This window comes from Platichthys flesus, chromosome 4 (assembly GCF_949316205.1).
Source record: "Platichthys flesus chromosome 4, fPlaFle2.1, whole genome shotgun sequence".
NCBI classification, from domain to species: domain Eukaryota; kingdom Metazoa; phylum Chordata; class Actinopteri; order Pleuronectiformes; family Pleuronectidae; genus Platichthys; species Platichthys flesus.
This window is the reverse complement of record NC_084948.1, coordinates 11006790-11031400: the sequence shown is the minus strand read 5'-3', so window position 1 is coordinate 11031400 and position 24611 is coordinate 11006790. Positions and strand designations below refer to the sequence as shown.

General features: G+C 41.2%; 2 protein-coding genes across 3 annotated transcripts; both read right to left on the bottom strand.

Annotated features, from left to right (window-relative positions):
- Positions 1-958: 958 nt before the first annotated feature.
- Positions 959-11872, bottom strand: gkup (glucuronokinase with putative uridyl pyrophosphorylase). The gene is made up of 23 exons (XM_062386148.1): positions 11729-11872; positions 10368-10474; positions 10229-10273; positions 9965-10118; positions 9807-9878; positions 9406-9494; positions 9154-9310; positions 8663-8740; positions 7299-7390; positions 7052-7157; positions 6874-6953; positions 6727-6795; positions 5322-5382; positions 5192-5208; positions 4643-4700; positions 3873-3965; positions 3731-3791; positions 3529-3642; positions 2751-2808; positions 2252-2320; positions 2115-2178; positions 1933-2004; positions 959-1521 (listed from the first exon to the last, which is right to left on the bottom strand). The coding sequence occupies exons 1-23, from the start codon at positions 11783-11785 to the stop codon at positions 1426-1428; spliced, it is 1869 nt and encodes a 622-aa protein (XP_062242132.1). The 5' UTR covers positions 11786-11872; the 3' UTR covers positions 959-1425.
- Positions 11873-12859: 987 nt separating this feature from the next.
- Positions 12860-22216, bottom strand: usf1 (upstream transcription factor 1). 2 transcript variants are annotated; one of them, XM_062386257.1, is made up of 11 exons: positions 22170-22216; positions 20910-20971; positions 20745-20794; positions 18929-19041; positions 17897-18010; positions 16810-16963; positions 16074-16161; positions 15877-15935; positions 15691-15785; positions 14459-14587; positions 12860-13867 (listed from the first exon to the last, which is right to left on the bottom strand). In XM_062386257.1, the coding sequence occupies exons 2-11, from the start codon at positions 20915-20917 to the stop codon at positions 13778-13780; spliced, it is 900 nt and encodes a 299-aa protein (XP_062242241.1). In that variant the 5' UTR covers positions 20918-20971; positions 22170-22216; the 3' UTR covers positions 12860-13777. The 2 variants fall into 2 exon arrangements, with proteins under 2 accessions (XP_062242241.1, XP_062242240.1); XM_062386256.1 differs by lacking the exons at positions 20910-20971; positions 22170-22216 and having other exon boundaries at positions 20745-20814.
- Positions 22217-24611: the final 2395 nt, after the last annotated feature.

The following is a 24611-nucleotide window of genomic DNA, read 5'->3' as shown; positions in this document are numbered from 1 at the left end:
GGCTGCGAGCGACTGTGAGCGGCCGAGGCAGAGCCCCTCTACTCCGCCCACTGGAGGAACAGCGAATGAGATCCACTGGTTCACTGAGCCTCAGCACGGTTACACATGTAGAGCAGGTCTGAGGGGAAGCTGCTGATATGTTCTATTCTCTAGAGTGGCCAGGTGGGTTCATCCTCAACAATCCGAAACATGAATTAATTCAGAGGCAGGGGCGGCTCCTGGTACAGGCGACATAGGCGGTTGCCTAAGGGCAAAATGACGAGAGGGCGGCACATAATCTCCTAAATGAAAACTCCATGGAATTTTAAAATGAGTTTTGACAGGCCTGGAAAAGTCATGGAAAAAATAAAATCCCAAAAGTTTTGGATAAGTCATGGAAATTTGTTATATTCATAATTTCATGTCGTTCGTTTACACTGAGTTTTAAATTATTCATATGCTTTTAAAGAAATAGGCTCAAAATATAAGCAGGCATACTATGGTTTGTGTCATTTAAGGTATACTGTATGCCTTGGAATTCTCATTGTTAGTTTAAATACTACATTTTGTCGATTTTTAGCATGTACACCGAGATTTCACAAAATGTTCGGTCATGGAAATTTGGTTTAAAGTTATTGAAAAGTCATGGAACAGTCATGGAAATCCATTGGTCAAAATGTGTATGAACCCTGATTATAAGTGACAACAGAAAATTAAGTGCATATGAAGTAAATCGTGGCCCGAAACCTAGTAGAAATAACAATAGACATGGAAAAAAAGTTAATAAGTGACTTACTTGAGACAGTAATCTAATACTTAAGTGGCAGTAAGTAGTAATGATAATAGGAGTAAGTAATATGTGTATTACACATGGTAGGCAACATAATATGATGAACAATCTGTTATATTATCCACGTTGCACATTGATAGTAATGTTACGCATGATGATTTCATGATTATTCATGACAACACTACACTATCGGCTATCAAATGTGCTTTTAATTTGTGTACACAGATTACATCATTATACAATAATGATATATTAACGGTTTTGAGGCTTTACAATTGTTTTCACGCATAGAATTTTTTCACATGACTAAATAATTACAATATTGTTACACTGTTATTGACAATACATTTGACACAAGTGGACATGGCTTTATAATATCTGATGTTTGAATAAACCCACCAATCTCTTTAATCTGATCAGTTATTCATTTTACCACAAAATGTTCCCAAGATTGGTAATACTGAGTGTCAGTCTAATTGTTTTGATTAATTGTATTCCAGATAAATTCATGCAACCAATCATGATCTTTACCACAATTCTTATGAAATGGCATTGGGACTCTGTCGGGCACACTGAGGACCACATTGTGCCCATAACCATCCGATGGCCATGAGTTGGCTTCGTGAAGCCTGGCAGAGGCCAGCATGGATCCATGGTTAGCACTGATCACCAGCTGCGCTGGCAGATGGGTTGTATGGTGCGATGACACAGAAGACACAGCCGGCCTCCTGGAAAGCCTGCCTCATCTCCACCTAGTGGGCCAAACACAGACGTGCTTCAGCTTCAGACAGCACTGTGGGCCACCGATGTCACAAATAGATTACATACAGATATAATACACACCACTACCACATCATTTAAAGAGAGATTCAGTTAAACGTATTCAAGTTTAAAAAACAAAGATCGTTCTGAAATTTTTAATGAAAGGAGAACAAATATTTGAAGGTGAGGATTTGGGGATGAAAAAAAAAAGAACCATAACCAAAGTGTCAGGTACATTATCTAAACGACAAAGAAATATTTCTATTTCTATTTTCTATTGATTATAAACTAGACTCAGGGTTTTAGAAGAGTGGATAGTTTCTGCTCTGACTTCACCTAGCACACATATCTGCAGTTAACTGCTGGGTCGCAACTTCCACACAATGGAAATGTAGTCTTACCAGTCTGGCCTGGTCCAGACAGAGACCCACCACAGCTCCCCCACTGCCTGGTAACTTCACTGCTGAGCCAAACTGCAAGGAACAGCAAAATCCATATGAATACACGAACAGAAAGAAAAAAAACTCCTGCAGGCACCCGCAGGCATAAGATGTGCTCTGCTCTTAGCCGGCAGGGGACCTACCTGCCTCGCCAGCTGAACCATCTTGAGATTCCCAGGACCCAGACAGTCTTCGGTGTAGACAGACCTGTGGTATATGGTGTTACTTTAGCTGTGAGTCTGACCTTTACAAAATGCCTCCATTCTGAAACGCAGTTTACCTCCTGAGCTCAAAGTTCTGGTCCATCAGTTGGGCCAGACGGCTCCAGTCTCTGTGCTGCAGGGCCGTCCTTGATGGAAAACATTTTCAATGAGATAACACACAGTTTCACAGCTAATGAACATCTGAAGAACTGCAGTTCTGTCTGTAGAGCAGCAGTTTGTATCTGGAGCTCACCGTGCAGAAACAGATTACACAACAATTCAGAAAAACCCAAAGCCACTTGCAAAATAAGGCTTACACAAATTTGCTGCATTAATTGTATTTTGCACATTGCATATATTCTTTACAGCATATTGTGAACTTGCACAATTAATTCCTTTAAATAACATATTTTACATAGTTTCTTTGCCTTTGTACATTTCATATATTTGTATTACTCCAAGGCCTCATTTATTTTATGCACCAAAACACAAGAGCACTTCCCCCCTCTGTGAAAACCTCTAAAATCCATTCAGATTAGGAATTCTTAATCAACCGTCCACATCTTACAAACCAACCTCGCTTGATCAGTCAGCTCTGCAAAATTTGTCATGGCTTCAACGACCAGAGGCTCGCCTGTGGAAAGACAGAGAAACACAAAAGACTGAATCAATGTGACAGAAAACTGAATTTTGTTGTTCTCCACAACGGCAGCTCCTCTGCTCGGTGAAAAAATACTCTGTGACCTTAATTAAAAAAGGCACTGAACTGAAACTGAACGATAAATAACCACCGGATGTGGCTCTGTGTGGCTGAACTTAGCTACAACTGTGTGTGTTGAGCTAAATGCCAATATTAACATACTAGCATACTCAAAATGTTAACAGCAGGTATTTCCTTTGAACACAAAGGACAACCACTGCTCAGTCAGAAAATTCCCTTTCCATCATTTACTACAACAGTAGAACAGGTTATAATACTTGTGAGCCTGAACTAGCTCACAAGTATTGCTCCATTTATTACAGTTCATCCTGTGGAGGCCCTTATATATGGAACCTGGTAAAAGCCATATTGAAACTGGGCAGATAATCCTTGTGAAATTTAGTATTTTATGACAATTGGTCAAATTGTTGTGAAGATATTTCAGATGAACCCAGAAATGGAGCCATCATCTGGGTACCATGAATGTCTAAACCAAATTTCATTGCAATCCATCATCAGTTTTCAATATGTTTATATAAATAACTCTGAATCTAAATAGCGACTCAACAGGCCAACTTGTCCATCAAAGATATGACCTAACTTCATCAGCTCCTTTCAAAGATAGCCATTGTAATGTTTAATAAGAAGTGGTACCACTGAGCCAGCGCTGTCGGATGTTGCTGTGGATGCGTCCGGAGTCACTGGGGTCACTCAGGTACGCCAGCCAGAACAGTGGAAGGCTACTCATGTTCATAGCAACATAATTCCCTGGGAATGAAAAACATTCATGCCTTAAAAAAAACTGAAATTGTATTTGTGTCAATGACTTTGTATTTAACATCAGTGACATTCTTACCATAGCCCTGCTCCTCCATGAGCTTTTTGCTGAAATCCATATAGACTAAACCTTCATAGACCTGCAAAGACAGAGGGACATCACCTCCTGTTACTGAAGGTGTAAAAAGACAATGTTAATGTACATGACTCATATGACTGACCTGAACAACTCTATCCTGCAAACCAGCAGTAATGAAAAGTTCATCCGTCTCCACGTTGAGGATGAAGTTGGCTCGGACTGGTTTGGGGAGATCCTGGAGTGTAGAACATAAATGTAAAGTAACAGTTAGGGCATGGGCGGATCCAGGGGCAGGGCTAGGGGGGCATTGGTCCCAGTTGAAATCTGTTTGGTTGATGAATTGCCCCTGTGCATTAGTCACCTACTAACTAAAGAATGTGGCTAACTGATAGAAATCCAAGAAAGCATCAGAAAGCATCATAAAAAGTTCAGAACAGAGCTTCCACAGCTTTTAATAATTCCCTCTCATACTTGGAAATATCAACAAGTACCATTTTGGTTTCATATAGTTTTATGTAATTTAGCTGCAGTGAACTTGACTGTGCTGTAAAGTGTACAGAGCACTCTCTCTCTCTCTCTCTCCCACACCCTCACACACACACACACACCCTCTCTGCCGTCTCCAGTCACCTCACCCAGTCAAACTTTACCACTGAATACGTGGACTATGTACATACAGTTTCTCTCTGTCAGAATAATTCCTTTGGTCAGTTTGCCTCTCAGCTGTCAACATGACTCAGCATAAAGAACAACTGATCAGCAGGCTCATTTCAATGCATCGCACTGCAGTTTTGGAAAACACAGTTTTCAGCTTTTGCGTGCACTTTCAAGAGATTTTGATCTCAGCAGCATTTAAACAAGGAGTAAAGGAGAGAAACAACATCGTATGTGGTGAATAAGTTACATCCTTACATTGTCCGTGATGTTGTAGAATTTCATTAGACACTTCAGGGTCGCTGAGACAATGGCACTGCACCAAAGAAAAGATTATACACAAGACAATTATTAACTGAAAGGTTTTCCATAATACATTAAAATCACTATGTTGGAATAGTTTTTCTGTTTCATGATTTACTGTTTTCTCTTTTTCTTATGTATCATTACATCGGGTGGTTGCAATGCTTTACTATGAAGCCTATGATTACCTGTGTGAGTGAACATCTATAAATATCACTCTCATCAACCAGTCTGACAGACCTTGTATATGATGGTTCACAACCGATCATGGTCTCTCGGCGCTATACAAATAAAATTGGATGAATTGAAACCAGCACCAACCAACTCTAGGAGGCTCATCACAGACACACATGTATCTTAATCCATGTATGTTCTGTGAAAAAGGAATCTATGTTTGTTGAATTTTTTTTCGATACATTGGAAAGATTGAAAGTCGATCACTTTCAATTCACAAGCAATGAATACAAACATTGGGGCACAGAGGTAAGAAACAGAACCATTTACCTGCTTCCAGCAAGGCCCTTAAAACAGACACAAACATTCTCATCAGTGGAGGGTTTAAACATGTCTACACATTTTACACTGTATGAATGTGACCTGTGGTGCTTTCTTAAGCATGTGAGTGAATTCTTACCACCTGCCGAGGGATGTTGGTGTCGTACTTCAGGGTGAAGTTCTGCTTTGTCAGAGCAATACTGCAGTAAATAATAAACAGCAGGTGTTAAATGATTATCAGCAGTGACAGAGACAGTGCTTGAGTGTTATAGTGAGACTTGTAATAGTATCGCATTACGGGAAACAATGAGAAACTCCCTGAGGTTTGGATGAGAAGATTGATTCCACACTCATGCCTTTAGATTAAATAAGACACAACAGCCTGCAACCGGGTAGCATAGCTTAGCAGAAATACTGGAAACAAACAGTTTTTTTTTAAGGTATACTGTTTATTTAGTTTCCGTCCTTTTTTTATTCACTTTAATTTTAACTGTTTTACTCGCTGTTGGATCAGGTCCCATGTTCTATGTTTTATTTCTGTTGTTGTTATCTTGACTGTCTGTATTACACTATCTTGTTATTTAAAGAACTTTGTAGCTTTTATGAAACATGCTATATATTACTTTAACTTCTATTACTTTAACTTAAATAAAGGGTCTGAATTTTCCTTTCACAACTGCTTGTTTATTAATTCCCTTCAACTGGAAAAGATGCCCTGGCGGTACAACTGAAACATATTCACTTTATCTTTGAGTCCAAGTGATCAAATGTTGAAGATATTCCCTCAGGAAGTGTTGACATCACATTCAAGAGGCCCAAAACTTGTTTTTTTAAGCCACTGTGACCTTGACATTGACCTCTGAAATCTTATCAATTTATCAGTGAGTACAGGGGAATTGTGTCAGATACAATGAAATTCCCTATGAGCAGTCCTAATATATCACATTTACACTAACATGAGGTCACTGTGACCTTGACCTTTGACATCCAGGCACCAAAATGTAATCAGTTCACGCACTCAACAGATTGTGAGTCAGTTACAGTTGACATTTATGGCGTTTCATGCCAATTTTATAGCATCAAATAACAACCAATTTTTTTCTAAAAATGCACTTTAATAATCATCTGTAGGATCAGAACTATCTTAAATGAGACAAACATTATTGACATGTACTTTCTTTGACTTTGTAGTTCGCCTCATGTCCCATCCACTACTAACATGGCAGGGTTTATTACCTATACTACAGCCAGCCAGCAGGTGGCAATAAAGACACTTCACTTTGGGGAGCTGTCATGACGTCAATCTATGGTTTCAGCACTGTCCCATTGGAGGTGGAGCGGAAACGCTAACACCCAGGTTCAATCAGACTCAACATAATCTTTCCAAAATGCCATTTGATTCTGCAGAGCGCTGAAGAAAGGTCGTTCCCTTTTATTAAACACATTTATCATCTCTTCTCATTTTTTGTGAGTGATTAAATAAATGGATTTATTAACAAATAAATAAATATCTAAGTTTTGTTTATCTCAGTCACTGATCTCACCCTTGTTTGGAGCAGAACTGGTAGAACTTCTTACAGGTGGCCTGCAGCAGCCGCAGACCTCCCAGGTATCTACAGTTGAAAGACAAACATTTAGGAGCCTGAACGCGAGCGACCCACTTCAGCTCATCACAGATGCCTTGTTCTCACCCTTCCTTCCTGCTGATACAGAACAGATCTTGCAGGCTTCCAAACTCTGTAGGATCGTTGAGAGGATGAGGAACCAAAACCTTTAAAGAAATCACAGAAAGGCACATGACATTTAAACAATATATCCCAGACGAAGCTCTTTTATACACGTATGTTCATAGACGTGCACATGTATTACCAAAGTCTGGCTCTCCACCAGAGTGACCTCGGCCCAGAAGTTAGAGATGGACATGGCGATGGTTTTCCCATTGAAACCGTCGGAGGGATTCCCCATCAATCCAACCCTGGGAGAGATCATTAACATTTGGATCCGTCAGGTGACATTTCAACATTTAAATGCTTCTGTTGTGAATTGGAAAGAAGAAAGAGACTAAAAACGTACTTCAAAGCAACAGTGTGAGTTATTTATGCCTGTGGTTTCTTACCTGGCATATGACCTGCATGTGATCGGTTTAGGAGCATTGTCCTGCTGCTTGGATGAGTAGTGAGTGAGCCACTTGGTGTAGTCTGACAGGCCCTGAGAGGTCAGGAGCAACATGTTGTTAGAACAAATGTATTTAGAAAATGAAAAAAGAATAACTAAAGTCTGCTGTGCATTAGGTTTTTATACTGTACACGCTTATTTATCGGCTGTAATAGAGACCAGCGTCCCATCCCCTGTAAAGAGGCTTTGGATCAGCCCATGGGCCTCACAGATGAACTGTTTGAGAACATGCTCATTATACCCACCAACCAGACAGGAACGTCAAATTTACTGAAGCTGCTTCACAAGATTTCAGTGAGATTAGGGAATAAATCTATTAAAAAAAACTATGTTCGTTGGTTTAACTGGAAAAAAAGACTCTCCATGTCAATGCTTAAGCTCTGACATGAAACATTTTGAAGACATTAAGGACTAAGTGTCACTTTGTTGCTTGTGTCACCTTACAGGATTTCTGGGTAATGGAACCTTTCACACTCTAAAATGCAGTGTGTCAGCTACTTGAGTGAAGCCTCAGCAGACTGCAAGATGATTTGCTCTGCAAGTTTAGTGAAAATTTGTTTTGGGGATTTTCTCAAGGCCTAACTGAAATGTCACGCTGACGAGAATGGGACGGACAGATAATCCGAGAACACAAGCCATCTGGTACTGAGGTCATGCAAATAAAAAAAAAAAAAATGACTCAGCAGTTCAAACGGTTGTGCATTTGTTAAGCAACCCCATGTAAAACATCCCAAAAGTTTCATAAAGCAGGGAGCATGCAAACAGAGGAATAATGTCTGTCATCCACAAACCAGTCCTGCTGCAGTTTACAACCATGTTTGACTTCAAAGGACTATTAAGACAGCGTAGTGGGGTAATGTGTAAGAAAAGAAAACGTGAATAAAGTCATTATATTACGTTTAAGCAGCTTGGAAAACCTGTGCTTGCCAGAGTTTAACTCCTGGATCTAAAATCTTGAAACATCTCATTGTGAAACTATGAAACCCGCTTTGAAAATCACAAGTATGTTACCAACAACATTCAGTCGACCACTACCAAACATTTACTTCTCCCCAAAAGAGGAAAGCTTCCAGGTCCAAGTTTGAGTGATTCTTTCATCAGAATAAACTTTCTATTTTACAACCTGATACTTATGATAATGTGGTGCTGATCAGCCAAAATATTACGTATTACATTATTTGTGCTACCTATATATGATTTGTGCAACATATTCTTCCTTCTAACTTAACAAGATGCCCCACTTTACTAATCTATGAATTTACATACTGTGATAATATGAATAAAACTAGAAGAAAGAATACAGACCACTTGTCCGATAAGCTGGAAGCCAGTAGGCAGCTTCATCCCATACACATCCAGCCCCTTCTCATTGATGAGCCACTCCTGAAGACAGACGAGCCATGAAAGCATCTGGTTATTAATTCATCAGTTCAGGATAACACTCTGATGTCATCCAGGTTCTGTAAAGCAGGACTGAGGATAATTTGATCTTTAGAGTTTATCATAAAAGAAGATTACAATAAACCTTAATCAATTACCACAAACGTATTTATCAAACAAAAAGATTCAAAAGAAATCATATAAGGGCAGCGATTAAAATCAACGCAGGAGGTCGTCTCATAAATATCTGAAGAAGTTATAAGAAAATGTTGTCTCAGTAGTTTAGTTATGTAAGAGAGTTTGGGAATTCTGTGGGGAAATGTGACACGTTGGAGAATCTTTTGAATTGTATGAATTTAATGCAATCATCAATCTCCCTAGAAACATGGGATTGTGCTTGACTGCCACTTACGAACCCAGAATCGGCCGAAGCTCCTGTCTGTGGCTTGAGGCTGCAGGCTGAGGAAGTCAGACAGGTAGGACAGCGTGTCTCTCTGGATGCAGTAAAACACCACGCTGGCCAGTCGCGATGATGTCAGACCATCCTGGGGCTTCTCCGAAAAGCGAGTTATTCTGATTCATAAAACTACAATAGATTAAAAATCGAATCTACAACATGGCGGCAAAGTATCAATAACCGCAGAGAGCTGTTGCACAACGTTTCTCACCTGTGGGTGTCAGGGCAAACCTCCACGATGCCCCTGGAGCTGCTCTTCTCACTTTCCTCCAACTCGTAGTAAATGATTAGCTCTCCAGGCTGCAGCACACACACACACACACAAATCTGGGCTACTGCAAGTCACTGAGGAATTTAGCCTCAGCTATGATTTATTTGAAATTATAGACGCTAGTTGTCCTTCATATGGAATAGTTTCCGATTATGTTTGTCCAGGACTGGACTAAATTGTTCTTTATTCTTACATGAGGCCCGGTGCTTAGACCTCCCTTTATCTCACCTGTTTCTAGTTGTTTATTGACACATGTCCTGTATGCACATTAGACCGCATGGTTTCATGTCCACGACAATAACTGTGTGTATGTGATTAACTTGTGTTGAAGCATATCTCACCTTTGACCTGAAGAAGCGGATAACCTGAGCAATGTCAAAGTTCTGGTCCGCACACAGCATGTCTCCAGCAATCTGCTTACACAGGAAGGGGATCCTCATTATAGGATATGCACCCGAGCAGAGTATTCTCCAATATTAAACACAGATTTGTATCGTACCACCATGATGTCGTCCTGCAGCTTGCGACTGCGTATGGCCAGCTCCAGGTCGGCCACGGCCCCCAGGCGGTCTTCCAGCGTCGTGCTCCCATCGTTTACCACATTCTCCACTGGGAAGTCGTTAGCTGTGGCCCAGCGCTCATAGTACTTGTACCTGGTCCGTGCAGCACGACAGAGCAGAACACAATTTCCCGCAGCTTTAACAACAAAAGTAATGGTCAAATGATTATAAGTGGGGTTTCGCCGAAAGGTTTATGTGCTCACTTGTCTGCGTTAGTGACCAGGTACACCTCTGTGAACAGCTGCCGCCTGCAGAGAAATCACAGATGTTATCGCCTGTGTGGTGCAGGGACAACGGAGACTTGGGACAGAGGAGGTCCTCAGAGGTTTCACCGTTACGCACATGTTGACGTTTTCCCACCAAAAGTCGAGAATCTTCTTCCCTCCGGTGCCAGGAAGCAGGGCCTTCGGTACCCCGGCCAGGTGGCTGTACAGGCCTGTGTCATCGTTCTGGGTGGAGACGGGAAGAGTGAGGCCGGCTTGAGGAACACAGCTTGTTACCATAACAACCACATGACGTCAGTACATGCAACATATGCGGCTGTAAGACTGTATAATCAGCTGTGATCACAATACGCCACAGACCTCACTCAGGCTTTTAACTAATTTAACTGTGCAATAAGCATTTTCTATCCATGCAATTTCAATTAATTTATGTGTAACACTGTTACACTGTTTTCTGTTTATTTTGTATATAATATTTCCTATTTCTTATATTCCTTTGTTTATATTGTATATTTACTTATTAGTAACCTTTGTAGTGTTTTTTCACTGGATTCTTTGTAGCTGTGACATGCAAATTTCTTCAAAGTTGGACTAATACAAAACCATTTTATCTTATGTTATCATTTCTTATCTGAACTTCAGTGACAGAAACTAGCTGCTTTAAGATGTCTTTCTTCTTAGAAAAGTCAAGCAGTTACTAAAATGCGTAGGGGTCATTTATTCACTCAGTGGATCATATCTCTCCAGTTCTGAGATCTTTACACTGGCTCTGTAAAATAATTTACTTCCAAATCCTGCTGTTGGATAATTAACACTGTCCAGAGCCCTCAGGTCACCTGGAGCAGGTTTGCTCTCTGTCCCCAGAGTCAATACTAAACATGGAGAAGCAGTGTTCAGTTTCTATGCTCCACATATGGAACAACTCTTTGTTCTCTTAAATCAATACTGAAGACTTTTCCTTAATACTTTAAACCATCACTCATTTCTTACACTCTTTTATTTCTTATTCCATCCTTTAGTCATTAAATGCTTCTTCTGTTGTACTGTTATAAGTAGCTTACAGTGCTTTTTGTATATCCCATGTAAAGCAATTTGAATTGGCTTGTTTTTTAAATGTATTGTACCAGTAAACTTGACTTACCTTCAATAACTCTGTATGGACTATAACCTCGTTCATCTTCTCTGATATAATCTCTCCTTCGAATCCCTACATTTTTGCTGTGTCGCTAGGGGGCAGTGAAGAGCACCAGGTCCAATGATATAAGTAACAGTACTTTTAAGAAAATTATCCTCACAGGGCCGGTGCATCTTCACGACTCCACGGATGCTCCAGGTAAACAAGAGTCAGCCCGACCAGCGGCTCAGTGCTAAAGTGTCAGATTCTTAAAGGAAGTTCGGCGAACACTGAGCACAACTACTGCGGACTTTGCACCCCCCCCCCCCCCCCCCCCCCTCTGCTACAACCTACATGCTACTCACCTTGATCTGTGTCTCCAGGACGGTGCCGTGACCGGCCACCAGCAGAATGCAGATCATCACTTCGCCCTCACTGTGTATGTGAGACTGTAAACACTGAGCTGGGAGGTGGCGGAATGTCTGAGAGCTGGTTTCTCCCAGCGTCAGTGAAGAGACGCACTTCCGGGAAAACAACCTTCACAATAAAACAGAAGTTTTTTTATATTCAAACTCCAGACATAATTCAGATGCGATTAAAAAGAGACAATACTACAACATCCTTTAACTTAACAACGTTAAAAACAGAGCTGGACGTGGTTCATAACATAGTAGCCAATATTATTGTTACAGGACCTGTGGCCAATGTGTATTTCGATATTCAGTACATTAGAGAAAATAATAATATATCAATTATTTATATCGTATAGGCAAATTACATCTTTCTGTTGGGATTCAATCATCTTGTAAATAGCGTAGTGTGGTTGTGGTCCTGTATTGTTAATAAAGATGGATTGGTGCTTCTGGTCTATTTACACTCAAGTTTGAACCTGCATATTGAGAACAGCTCCTGTAGTCATTCTCACAAGGATTTTGAAGATTTGTCCAGTTGACTGAACATATTAAAAAACTATAAAACTTCATGTGAAATTAAACTTTTATTTCTATTGCTTCTAAAGTTGGCCTGGGCAATAAAACAATACCAATAATTATCGCAATATTTATTTCCTCAATAGCAATATGACAAACGTTAATTCTATACATGATGTGTTGCTTATACATTGTGGAAGCACAGTGAGGAGGTATAACACATCATTGATCTACTGCAGATCTGTAAAATGTTTGCTGTACATAATGTTTGTATTCTCTGCTCAAAGAGTTAAAAACCAAAACCTTCACTCAAACAAAATTCAGTCTTTACCTAAATAGAAACAATAATGTGAAATGTTTTGTGATAATTATCAAACTGACAGATATGATTTCTGTCTTCATATATGTTTTGCCCATATCACCCCAGTCCTACTCCGAAGGGATAGAAGGTCAATGTCAGACCATCTGACAGCTTCGACCTTTGGGTTTTATTGTGAATCAAATTCGACCTACACACTAGACATGACTGGAAACAACAGGCACATTAAAAAGGCATTTTCAGCTCAGTTCAATTTTTTATTCTTTATTGAATTTTTTGTAATAAATGCTGAGGAAGAATGGGGCAAAGACATCTCTCTTGAGTAGGCGTACATATACGTGCACTTCGGCGAGCTGTAGCAAATGCCACATCAACATACTACAACATACAGTTTGATAGATGTCTTGCTGTAAGTATGCGATGTAAAAGTGGAGTACATATTCATATTTGGTGCACTGCAGCAAACGCCTACACCCTTAATCCAGGGACCATCCTCCCTGGCAAAAATTAACAAATCGCTCACTGCTTACAACCCCTGTTTATTTACTTAGTTACATTGTTGCAATGTAATTTTTGTCCCCAGTGAGGTTTCATGAAACAACATACAAAAATACAAAGCTAAAAAAAAAGCTCAACTATGAATGAATGAAAAACTTGGTATCAACTGGTCAGTGAAATTGATAAAATGTGAAAACAAGTCAAAGCATGAATACAATGTTTTCAGCAACATTAAGATGAGTGCATTTGATACAGAGAAGCACATGCTGCAGGGACTAGGTTAAAGAAATTGGCATGAGAAGTCGGTCGTGTTGTGGAGCTTACTGAACTGCAGGTTAATGAACAATCATAATGTTCGTAGAGGAAGGCATTCAATGAGGACCTTGCTAAACTGATTTGACTCCTCAGACTGAAGTTAATGTAGACCCACCCCCCCCTCCCGGCCGCCCTTTTCAGACACATCTTGTCAATTTTGTAAAAAGCTTCAAAAAGATCATATTTAAGTTTGTCGTTTAGCAAAGATGCTGGGTTTGAATATTAATGACAATATTCTGCTTCATTCCCCCATTACATGCACGTACAATCACAAATGAAGTATCTCAAAGTGTTTCAAGTACTCTTTTGGCCCATATCTGGTTCTCCTCAAATACCCATTGGCATCAGGCTTCTCACTGGGGGTCTGTGCTGGACGATCCCACAACCCCGTGCTGTCGCAGCAGGTTCCTCAGGATCTGATTCTTGGACTTCCAGTCGTCCACCTGAGCAACAGACACACATATTACATTAACCCTGTAGTCATACAGAGGCATCAGCTGACTTGTGACTTTCCTCTCTATCAGGACTACGTCACATTTAACTGTAAGAACAGGTTTACATTAAGATATTGGACTGATAATTATTCTTTTGTTAAGATGAAGTCATCATCTACTTGCCTTCATACGTCATTAAACAAAGCTCTCCTCCAAGAAATCAATGCAATTACAGCTGCAACATTTATACAATTAATCAATTAAGATTAAGATTCCTTTATTGGTGAATGATGAAAATCAACAACTGCAACTGTCATATTAATAATCTGACTGACATGTCCGCCTCTGTCGTCTGGAAGTGTCACTGATCTCTTGATAACTCGGCTGGAGACTCTGTTTGTGTTTCCTGGGTGAACATCCATAACCATGCACATATTTTGTATTTATACTCTTACCTATATATTGTATTTTAACTGTTTGCTACTCTCTGTATATTTTTATATTCTTGGCTGGAGAAATTGTAGCAAAATCTAATTTCACCCTGTGGGTCAGGGAAGTATTTCTAACTCTGAATAAACCACAGAACACATGCTTATGTACCTCCTGTCTGAGGAGCTGGTTGTCAATCCTGAGACGATCAAGAGTGCCGATGTCTTCCCCCATCTTATGGTTGCTCTGTCGGAGTTCCTTGATGTAATCACAGGCTTTAGATAAGATTCCTCCTTTACTCTGAAACCAAACAAAACACAACACAACTAAATAATGAATGGCTCTTAGTTTCTTTGCAAAACTCTCTAGCGTAACAATATTTCTACATCTTCACCTGGAGGAAGACGTTTTTACCTCCGTGCACTGACTGCTCATGAACAGGATGACTCAGCATTCTCACTGGGTTCGTCCTCATGCATACTAAAGCCAGGATTTGACCAAAAGTACAAGGATCCTTAGATCCCAGGAACATCTTTCAATAAACTAAAATGTTTCTGAAGAGCGTTATCCACAGTCGCTGAATGACGAGAGGATACTCCAAGTTAACCAGCTCAAGTATGAACAAATTACAACTACAAGCTGATCCCCTCCAATCCACAGTATGATCGGCTGAAATAAAACACGGTATTAGACTAAGTAGGCATCTTCAGTGATACAAGTCCCACCTAAAAGGTTCCTGTACTTCCATTATGATACTTCAAGTGTTTTATTAATATAAAGAATCTGGCAATATAACACACGTGTTGCTCCATGAGAATTGGCACTCTCAAGTCAACTTTGAGGGTTGTTGCAATCAGAGGTTGAGATGTGAGTGAGAGAAAAAGAGAGAGGGATAGGTTTTACTAAACCTTTATGACTGAATCCTTTTTCTGATGAGAACAATGTCCATGAAGCATTTGACTTCTTGTTGCAAAGAGCTCCTTCAAATCGAGGAGTGAACTAGGAGAGAGGGACAACGAGCTGCTAAACGATTGAGAGTGAGACTTCTCAGTTGGCGAGACGTGTGTAACGATTTGAGCCTTTTCATGATGACAAAAAACACCATTTAATTAAGTCTAAGACTGTCGCAGTTGCCCGTTAAGATCACATCGGTGCTATTGTCGTTGTGTCCCGGCAGTCAGCGTTGGAAATCCACTGGACCAATTCCACAAGTGACAGTTCCATTCATTAACACCTTCACATTTAAATACAGGGCCCTTGTTGAAAAATACTGAATCCTCATTTAGGTACTTCCCCTTAGCAGGGACTTTTTGGGGGGTTAAAGATTTAACGAGAAATTAAGTTAGTTCCTGGTTCCTGTTTGAGAGTCTGATGCATTGGCCCGCTGACAGAGCTGATCTCACCTGTCCTGTCTTGGTATAGTCCACATTACAGTCTGGTATTGTCTTCGACAGCTGAACAATCCAGTTGTTGATTTTGTCTCGCCGCCGGCGCTCAACTGTTGGTAAAACATTTGAATTTGGGACTCATATTATATTATATAAAATAATATCTTGTCCTTTAGAGAGCATCAGATTGTAAGCTCTAACCTTCGTTATGCTGTGCTCGCCGTTTGTCATCTCTGGAAGCCCGAGGGGCCTCTTGTTTCCTAGAAAACAAATTAGAACAAAGACATTCATTGGCCTAAATTGTTAGATGGAAGCTTTTATACATTAATCTAAAACTGACTAACTAATTTCAGTGAACTGTGATAGGCTGTACTTCTGTTAAATTATTAGGTAATTACGCTATGTATGGCTGAGTACGGGGCGCGATTGTCCTTTGATTGGATCCAGTCAAAACTTCCTGGGGTGACATCATCACATACACCTGCCCTGTAGAGCGAAGAACATTGATGTCAGCTGCAGAGAATAAGTATAATTTTAAAATCTTTACAGATTCATGCAACATAAAGCCTGAAAGGGATAGGTCACCGAAAAGTGAAAACTTGCTCATAACTCACTCCGCCCTATGATGATGAAGGGGTGGGTGAAGTGTTTAGGAGTTATGAGTCTCAGGGGTAAACAGTGTTGCAGCCAAATCAAATGAATCAAATGATGTAAATGGGAAACCTTCTAAAAAAAAAACAACCTGACATTCATTTTAATTTACACCTTGTTTTAAGCCTAAATATCTCCGATATCCTCCTGAGAGGCGCGTTCACGTAGAAGAGGAAGATATGGCTGCAACACTGTTTACAACTGAGACTCCTAAGTGTTAAGTGGAATAGATAATGAGAGTTGATTTCAATTTAACGGTGAACTTTCCCTCTAAAATAAAGTTTTTTAAAGTTACTTCGGGTTGGTTTTGACTTACTTTACTGGATTGTTAGTCATTTTATTTGAAGTTAATGATTATTGTTGCTTTTTTAGATTTTACATATCCAGTGTAAAGTGAAAATAGTGTTGAAATGTAAATGTATTAGCTTCAGTGTAAACACGCCATAAGTGCCTGGATGTACACTGTGTATGTGGAGGGATTACCTGTGGGTGTGGTCTGGCCCAGCAGTGTGTCCGAGGCCTGTACCGTGGTCACCATTGTGCCAGTTGAGGCGTCTGCGATGGTGGCAGGGTAGTACGTGTACTGAGTCTCAGCACTGCCGTCTCCCTCCAACGCCTCCGACTGGGAGAACACAGCCTGGAGTCAAAGAGACGTTAACGCTTAAAGAACATCAGGCATACCACTGGAGAAACTGAACCAAAATGTATCATTGGTCTGTAAATGTTGGATGACTCCCAGCAAGTATGGAGAAATGGAGATGGAGTGATGGAGATGGAGTTATGGAGTTCAAGTGCAATGATTCCTCCCGGGATTATTTTAAACTGTAGGGGCATAATCTGTAGGGAAAAGTTACTGATGCTTCTGCCCGGATCCTGAAGCAGTGGCTGTAAAAACTTTGAACTGAAATGAATGTGGTTGAAACCCTGGAGTGATGGAGCGCTAAAACGTAACCTTTCCAACTAGCCTCATCTGCCGTAAAGTTGTTTTTCCATTGCAAAGAAGACTGGTGTCACTATAACAAAACTAAATGCTGATTGTAAAGCAATGGCTCCTGAAAAGGGCGGTCAGTGGCTCTGCATGAAGAAGTGAAACATGGAGGAAGGAGGGCCCCCACTTGATAACCCAGAAAGGCCCCATCACTCACTTGACCATTTGCAGTCATATCCAAACAAGGGACATTAACATCTACTCCTACATGACAGAACTATGAGATGGAATACTTTGAAATTCTGGCCAACGTCGATTCTCACTAATACGACTCTGAGGGGCTGTGAATATCAGCAATTGGTTGGGCTCTATTATTTGGTGATCACTGCTGATATCTTGGCATCAGCTGTAAACAATACATTAATACATGGGCACTGAGAAGCATAAAAAATATGATTTATTGTTAACTGTAGTGGGTCTGAGGAGGCGGGCCTTCATATGTGGCCCGGGAGGCATTTGTGTTCACACGTAAAAATGATGTAGCTAGATGTGTCCCAGAGCGACCCAGGATAGATCTTTTGACCAGGTCTGAACGGGGTCTGTATTTAGGTCAAGAGAAAAAAAAGGTTGCGACTTCCTCACCTGTGTGACAGCCTGACTGGTTGCAGGGAAACCAGTGACAAGGCTGACCGCTGCAGCTCCGTCTGTCTGGGCCTCCAACTGGCCATCTGACACCTGGATCACTCTGTAGGTCACCTGCAACACAATACGTTATACTGAGTTGTAAATATCTTATTCCAATGGAGGTAACACACACACACCACTGTAGAGCGTACACATACAGAATATATCTATTTTTGGTGGTCCGTTAGGAAACATGGGTCACGAGAGCTGATACCAGGATTATCAAGAAATGTGAAGACAAGAAATCTGTGGATCTGCAGTGATATGCATGTAGAAAACCTGTAATTAACATATCTTTCAAGTACAAACTCAAGTCAGTCTGAGCCACTTCCAAAACAATCTCAAGTGTCACTTCCTGCTCCCAAATGAAAACTGAACTTTGGAGAATCTCTGGACATTCTCAGAAGGAGCTGTATGTGACAACGCGAATGAGCGAGAGGCTACAGAGTTTCTCAGGAGTTTCTCCAGCCAGCACCTTTGTAAAAGCTCCAGAGAATGTCTGACTGAGCAAATGTGAGAAGAAAGCAGGGAGGATCGCCTGGAGGATTCATCAAGAGCGAGTGGCTGTATTAATTGGACAACTTCTAACATGCAACAGATGGAAAAATATAAGAAGAAAAAAGAAAGGGAATATCTCAGGATGAAAAAGCGGTGCCATACATGTAGAAGATGTCATGAGAGCTTTTGGGGATACGACGCTAGTGTCACTGTGAGTTAAACTAAAACATAAGATCTCTGCAGCAGAATGAATATGTTACACCCTGCCCCTGCCTGCTGCTCCACCCCTCACATGAACACTCGGAAAACAGCTTGTGGAACCTGAAGTGCACCCGATTTCCCCGGACATTTTACAGAGATCATGTGTTAAATGGTGTCTCGTGAATGTGTCAGTGCGAAGGCCTCTGGGCGGATATAAAATACTCAACAGGTTGGAAATAGAACCTCACACAGGTTGATTAAAATGGGCACTTTTTTTAACAGTCATCCCACCTGCCCGCCTGCTCCTTCTGTCTTGAAGAGATACTTGATGGGCTGGTCAGAGAACGTGGCGGCAGACTGAATGGTGGCAATAGCAGCTGGATCCTCTGCAGTGGCCACGGACCCTGCAGGAGCACAAAGCCACACAAACTGAAGTCAGCTTTTCAACTGTCAAAAACAGCTCTTGGGAAAGAGGGTTCCGGTCCCACTAACAACAGTGTGGCAGTAATCCTCACACAACCATGTGCGTGTGCGTGCTTTAACAAGGTCTTATAATGAGGTAGCACACAGTGAGCTCAGACAAAGCATGTTGTCACGGTGTCAATGTTTTCATCCAGGCATTCATGAGCCGTTTGCAGACATGACCTGCGGGTAAGATCCAGAGAGTGAGCTTCACACATGCCCCACGCAGCAGGAGGTTCTCTGCACACACAGGTAGAGCAGCCGACAGAGATCGGAAGTGACATATCGACTCAGCTGGTTGTCTTAGAAACACAAAGAGACTGGCGTCGACTCATATCACCACAAACTCTCTTGACAGATCCGTCAACCGCCTGCTGCACGTGTGACACCACTTTTTCTTTTATTTGTCTGTGGCGTCTTAATGGCGTCGTCAACCAAACCACTCGACTCGTGGTGGATCCAGCGGGGGGATCCCCCCCCCCCCCCTGCTGTGTTCACATATCGACTTCCCTTCCATTTCTACAGACATCATACGAAGAGGCCAGACGGAGAAAGTCTGCAGAAACTGAAGGGGCGTCTCGCTAGGACACCTCCATTCACACATGCACCTCCTCCGCAGAAAATAGCGAGGAACTGCGGAGGAGGTGCACGCCTGAGAGCAGCCACAGTGAGTAAGAGGGGTTTCACTGTGTGGAGCTGAGACACGTCTGAGGCCCTGTTCAGACCTAGTACTCCTGTTCTGAGAGATCCAATCACCAGCGGTCAGCGTTAAGTTCCTCAGTTCACATCTGGCATGTTGGTGTGTGTGTGTGTGTGTGTGTGTATGTGTGTGTGTGTCGCTTCAAGCATGAGAGAGAGATTGAGAGAGCGAGTAACACACCCACTCGCTCGTGGTGAATCCTGCAGAGGATCTCCTGCTGTGTCCTCACAACGGCTCATGCGAACAGTTGTCTTCTGAAGTTTTTACAAGGGGGCTGGCTGGAGAAAGTCCAGAGCCCTTTAGCTCAAACACTTCCATTCTAGCTTTCAGCCCCTCGAGAGAATGTCAGGAGATTCTCCGGATTTAAGTGCACGTCTGAAAGCAGCTGAGGGACAGTATCCGTGATCATGTGGAAATCAGCGCAGATATTGTGGTGGTGGTATTGGTCCCAGACCAGCTCAGAAGTGGTCTGACTGATCTAACGTAACGACACACTGAGGACGTGTTTGGTTGCGTTCAGATGTGAACTGAGTGCTGACCACTTGTGACTGATGGTAAAACCAGGTCTGAACGAGGTCTGTGGCTTTCTAAAAACCTAAGGGCCTCTTACGACATACTATAATTTAACATAAAAATAACTCCTGTCCAATCAACATGCGTGACACAGGAATATTTCCAAAGTAAAACCAGGGTTAAAATCAGGTTAAGAAGCAAAGACACCCTACAGTTCATATGTGACTGAGAGTAAAAAACCAGAGATGAAGACGTGATTAGTGAGGGATGAGTTGTGATGCCAATACCAGTCAAACGACTTGTCTGAACACAGGTCCTGACCCTGGGGGGTTTGTCTTGTGAAAGCACACACAGATGTCACATTTACTATGAACTTTTAACACATGTTAAACACAGTAACACTGGCAGACATCTATCTGACTTTTGTCTCACCTTCTTCGCTGATGGTCACACTCCCATCAGGCTCGGGGCTCTTCTGTTGGCTGCACACAAACACACACATACACACACATCCAGCGGAAACGTTAACAACGTTAACGTTTCGTGGCGACATGTTTGTGTTTGGTTTTGGTTCCCAATGGCGCTGTGTTCACTCACCTCTTCATTTCTGCCCAGTGTTGAACGAGGAGAGCGCCTTCACCCGCTCCCACAGCCGCACACTGCAAAACAAGTTCATGCGTTTCACAGGGGGAAACGGGCTCTGAGCGGCACAGTGGAACAGTGGAGCAGTGTTTAGCGGCAAATGTTTGAACCTCAGGCGCTAGCAGCAGCTAGCTGAGGCTGAGCCACAATAAAAGAAGCAGTGAGGAAGCAGGTTGCTGAGGCTTAGAGCGGAAACTGCGCGTCTGTGCTTTCAAAATAAAAGCCTCGATTAAGCCGACTGTACCGTGCGTGGGGATGGTCATTGTTTACTTGAAATTCTTCTGTTCCACTTAAGTCTTTATTGCTTTCATGCATATATTCAAAACAAACTAAACATACTAAAAAGGTAAGAGGAAACAACTGTAGAGAGGATTTATATTTAAGCTTTTACAGTTTTGAGTGTTATACACCCTAATCAATCATTTGTATTAAATGTTATATATTACATTACATGTCATTTAGCTGACGCTTTTATCCAAAGCGACTTACATTTTTTTTTAGAACACTCATCATTTTATGAGGGGCCATCTAGGGGTTCAGTATCTTGCCAAGAACACTTAGGCATGCAGATGGGATAGAGTGGGATTCGAACCGGCAACCTTCTTGTTGCAGAGCACCCGCTCTATTGATAATAGTGGATCTCTAAACATTGTATATGTTTCCATTTTTTTCTGATTTATACAACTTCTATCACTTTTACACAATAGGTATTCTTTTCCTCAAATATATTTCCTGTACTGGAAATATATGGGATATCCACGGTATTGGATGAAATAAAAGATCCTGATTGAGGTGAATCTGTAAAATGTTAACACTGTTTTAGAATTTTATTGTGAAGCACTTTGAGCTGCTTTTTTGTATGAAAGGTGCTGTATAAATAAATACTGTCATAATTTAAAGCAATTAAGACTTAAGGACAGTTTTACGCGGTTGGTATTTCTACTTTTATACTGTGACGTTGAAGTGTATTTTGGTGCGTTCACCGGAAACGCAGTGCTTCAATGTGGCTAGCTCGACACAGATCCTGCCTTTCTGCTACAGTACCACTCGGCCCCAGCGGTTTTTACAGATGTTTCCTAAAATCACCTCCTCCTCCTGTTAGCTCGGTGGAGCCAGCGGCTACACACGCTGTGAAACTATAATGACTGAGCCACAGTTTCCACACAAAGCTCATTTCGGTTCAGTTTATTGCAGAGTGAACAAAGATCTACTTACGCCGCAGTGGTCCCTCCCCCGATATTTGTCAACAGACCTGACAAAGAGCTGTGGGCTCTGCGCATGCGCCACAGGAAGTCAAGTCATGTATATCCAGTTTTCAAATTGAAACATGCACGAAATACATACAAAACCCTCACACATGCATTTGGTGATAATATAATGAGGTCGGCAGTGCTGTAAACTTTGAACAGAGATGTAGGTTAAACATCCGGTATTCACTTAAAATAAAATAAAATAAGTTCGCTATTTTATTTATGGTTTTATTTTGACATATCCGTGTTTATTACATAGTTAACTTGACGCAAGTACGTTTACAGAGTGAGGCAGGAGGGATCAGTGTTGAGCATGGTGTTGAGGTGTGCGATGAGGCGCGAGACAACATAAATTTAACAAATTCACCGCAATATTCTCCAAAACATTTGCGATAAACTATAAGGTTTAATCATCGCTCGGGGCGAATAGAATAAGAACAACATCAAAGTCTCCACGACACTTTGATCTGTCAGAGCTCCGTTTGACATGTTCCACTGCGGAAATAAGTGTTCAACGTTTTAATGGCGAAAAGGCGACATATAAGTTCAGTGTAAGAACAAAGTCTGGAGTTGAAGGAGGAGTGAAGTCAAGGAGCGAGAGCAGGTGAGAGCAGAGAGAAAGAAAACACTGGACAGCGCCCGTGGTTTCGATCCCGTGAGGGATTGGTAGTCGTTAAGGTTGAAGTAACCACTGAGCTAAACCAGCGCGAAGGTATATTCTGGAACGAGACTATATATTGAAAAGTATATGAGTGACGTAGACGTGTCTGTAGACACTGTTGTCTCCATGATAATACAGACATTTAATCATCCCCCGTTTTATTTTCTCTTTGCCAGGTCACAAAACATGTAATGACTTTATTTCCTCAGCGAAGAAGATTATTGTTTGAAATGTTTTTTTGTTATATGATTAGTTTGTAGAATTAAGTGACATCTAGTGGTGAAGTTTTATGTTGCAGCTGAATACCCCTCACCTCACCATCCCCATTCAAACATGAAAGAGAACCTGTGGTACCCTTCAGTTTTCATAAATCCTGAAAAGATGTTTAATTTAGCCAGTTTGGCCCACTGTCAAAAACAACAATTCGAACAGTTTAGATGATTACACATGAGTGAAAATATCGCCAGGATTGTTTTATATACAGTTTCAGCCAATAGCTCCCTTCCACCTTAATCTTGGACACAGAACATTACAAATGACGACTAAAATCGTTTCCATGAATGAACATGGACAAATACTGTCCTACCAACGTGTTAGATAAAACTCTCCTTTCCTTTTCAATAATACAACTCTTCTATTCCTACAGGACTGACCCATATTAAGAGAAACTACCTCTGAATTGCATTTTGATGTTATCAACATATGATAAAGAACGTCATATTAAAGATATCCAGCAAACTTGTTACATAATGTTAGATCACCTGTCTTTGAAAAACAGAAGCATCCTTGTGCCCAGATCCTCTGAGCATGCGCCACAGGAAGTCAAGCCACGCATATCCAGTTTTCTTTTAATTTTCAAACTGAAACATTCACAAAATACACACAAAACACTCGCACATACGTTTGGAGAACATATAAAGCTGTCAGCAGGGCTGTAAATATAAAGCAGAGATTATCCTGACATTGTCTTGTGTATATTAAACATCCTGTACTCACTGATCAGCAAGAAATAGAGTTTTAGTTATGGTTTTATTTTGACACAGCAGTGGTTACAACATACTTAACTTGATGCAGGGACGTTTACAGACTCAGCCAGGAGGGATCACTGTTCAGCTTGGTGTTGAGGTGTGTGATGAGGCGCGAGACAACATAAATTTAACCAATTCACCGTAATATTGTCCAAAAGATTAATAAGGTTTAATCATCGCTCGGGGCGAATAGAGTAAAAACAACAACATCAAAGTCTCCACAAAACTTTGATCTGTCAGAGCTCCGTTTGATAGGTTCCACTGCGGAAATAAGTGTTCAACGTTTTTAATGGCGAAAAGGAGACATATTAGTTCAGTGTAAGAACAAAGTCTGGAGTTGAAGGAGGAGTGAAGTGAAGGAGAGAGAAAGAAAACAATGAACAGCGCCCGTGGTTCCGATCCCGTGAGGAACTGGTAATCATTATTCTTATATCAAGCATAGATGAAGTAACCACTGAGCTAAACCAGTGCAAACAGTATCAGTATCAGTATATTTTATATGCAGTTTCTGTCTATAGCTCCCTTCCACATAAATCGTACACACAGAACCTTACAAATTATGATGTCAAAACCACTAATCTCGTTTACATGACATTTTATGTCGGGTTGGAACATGGCCCAATTTACATTTTGTGTAGATGAAAGTTTCGCAATACAAGTTCTGGTTAGAGAGAACTGCATTGTATTCCACTTGAAGGTACTCTTATAACTAACTGTG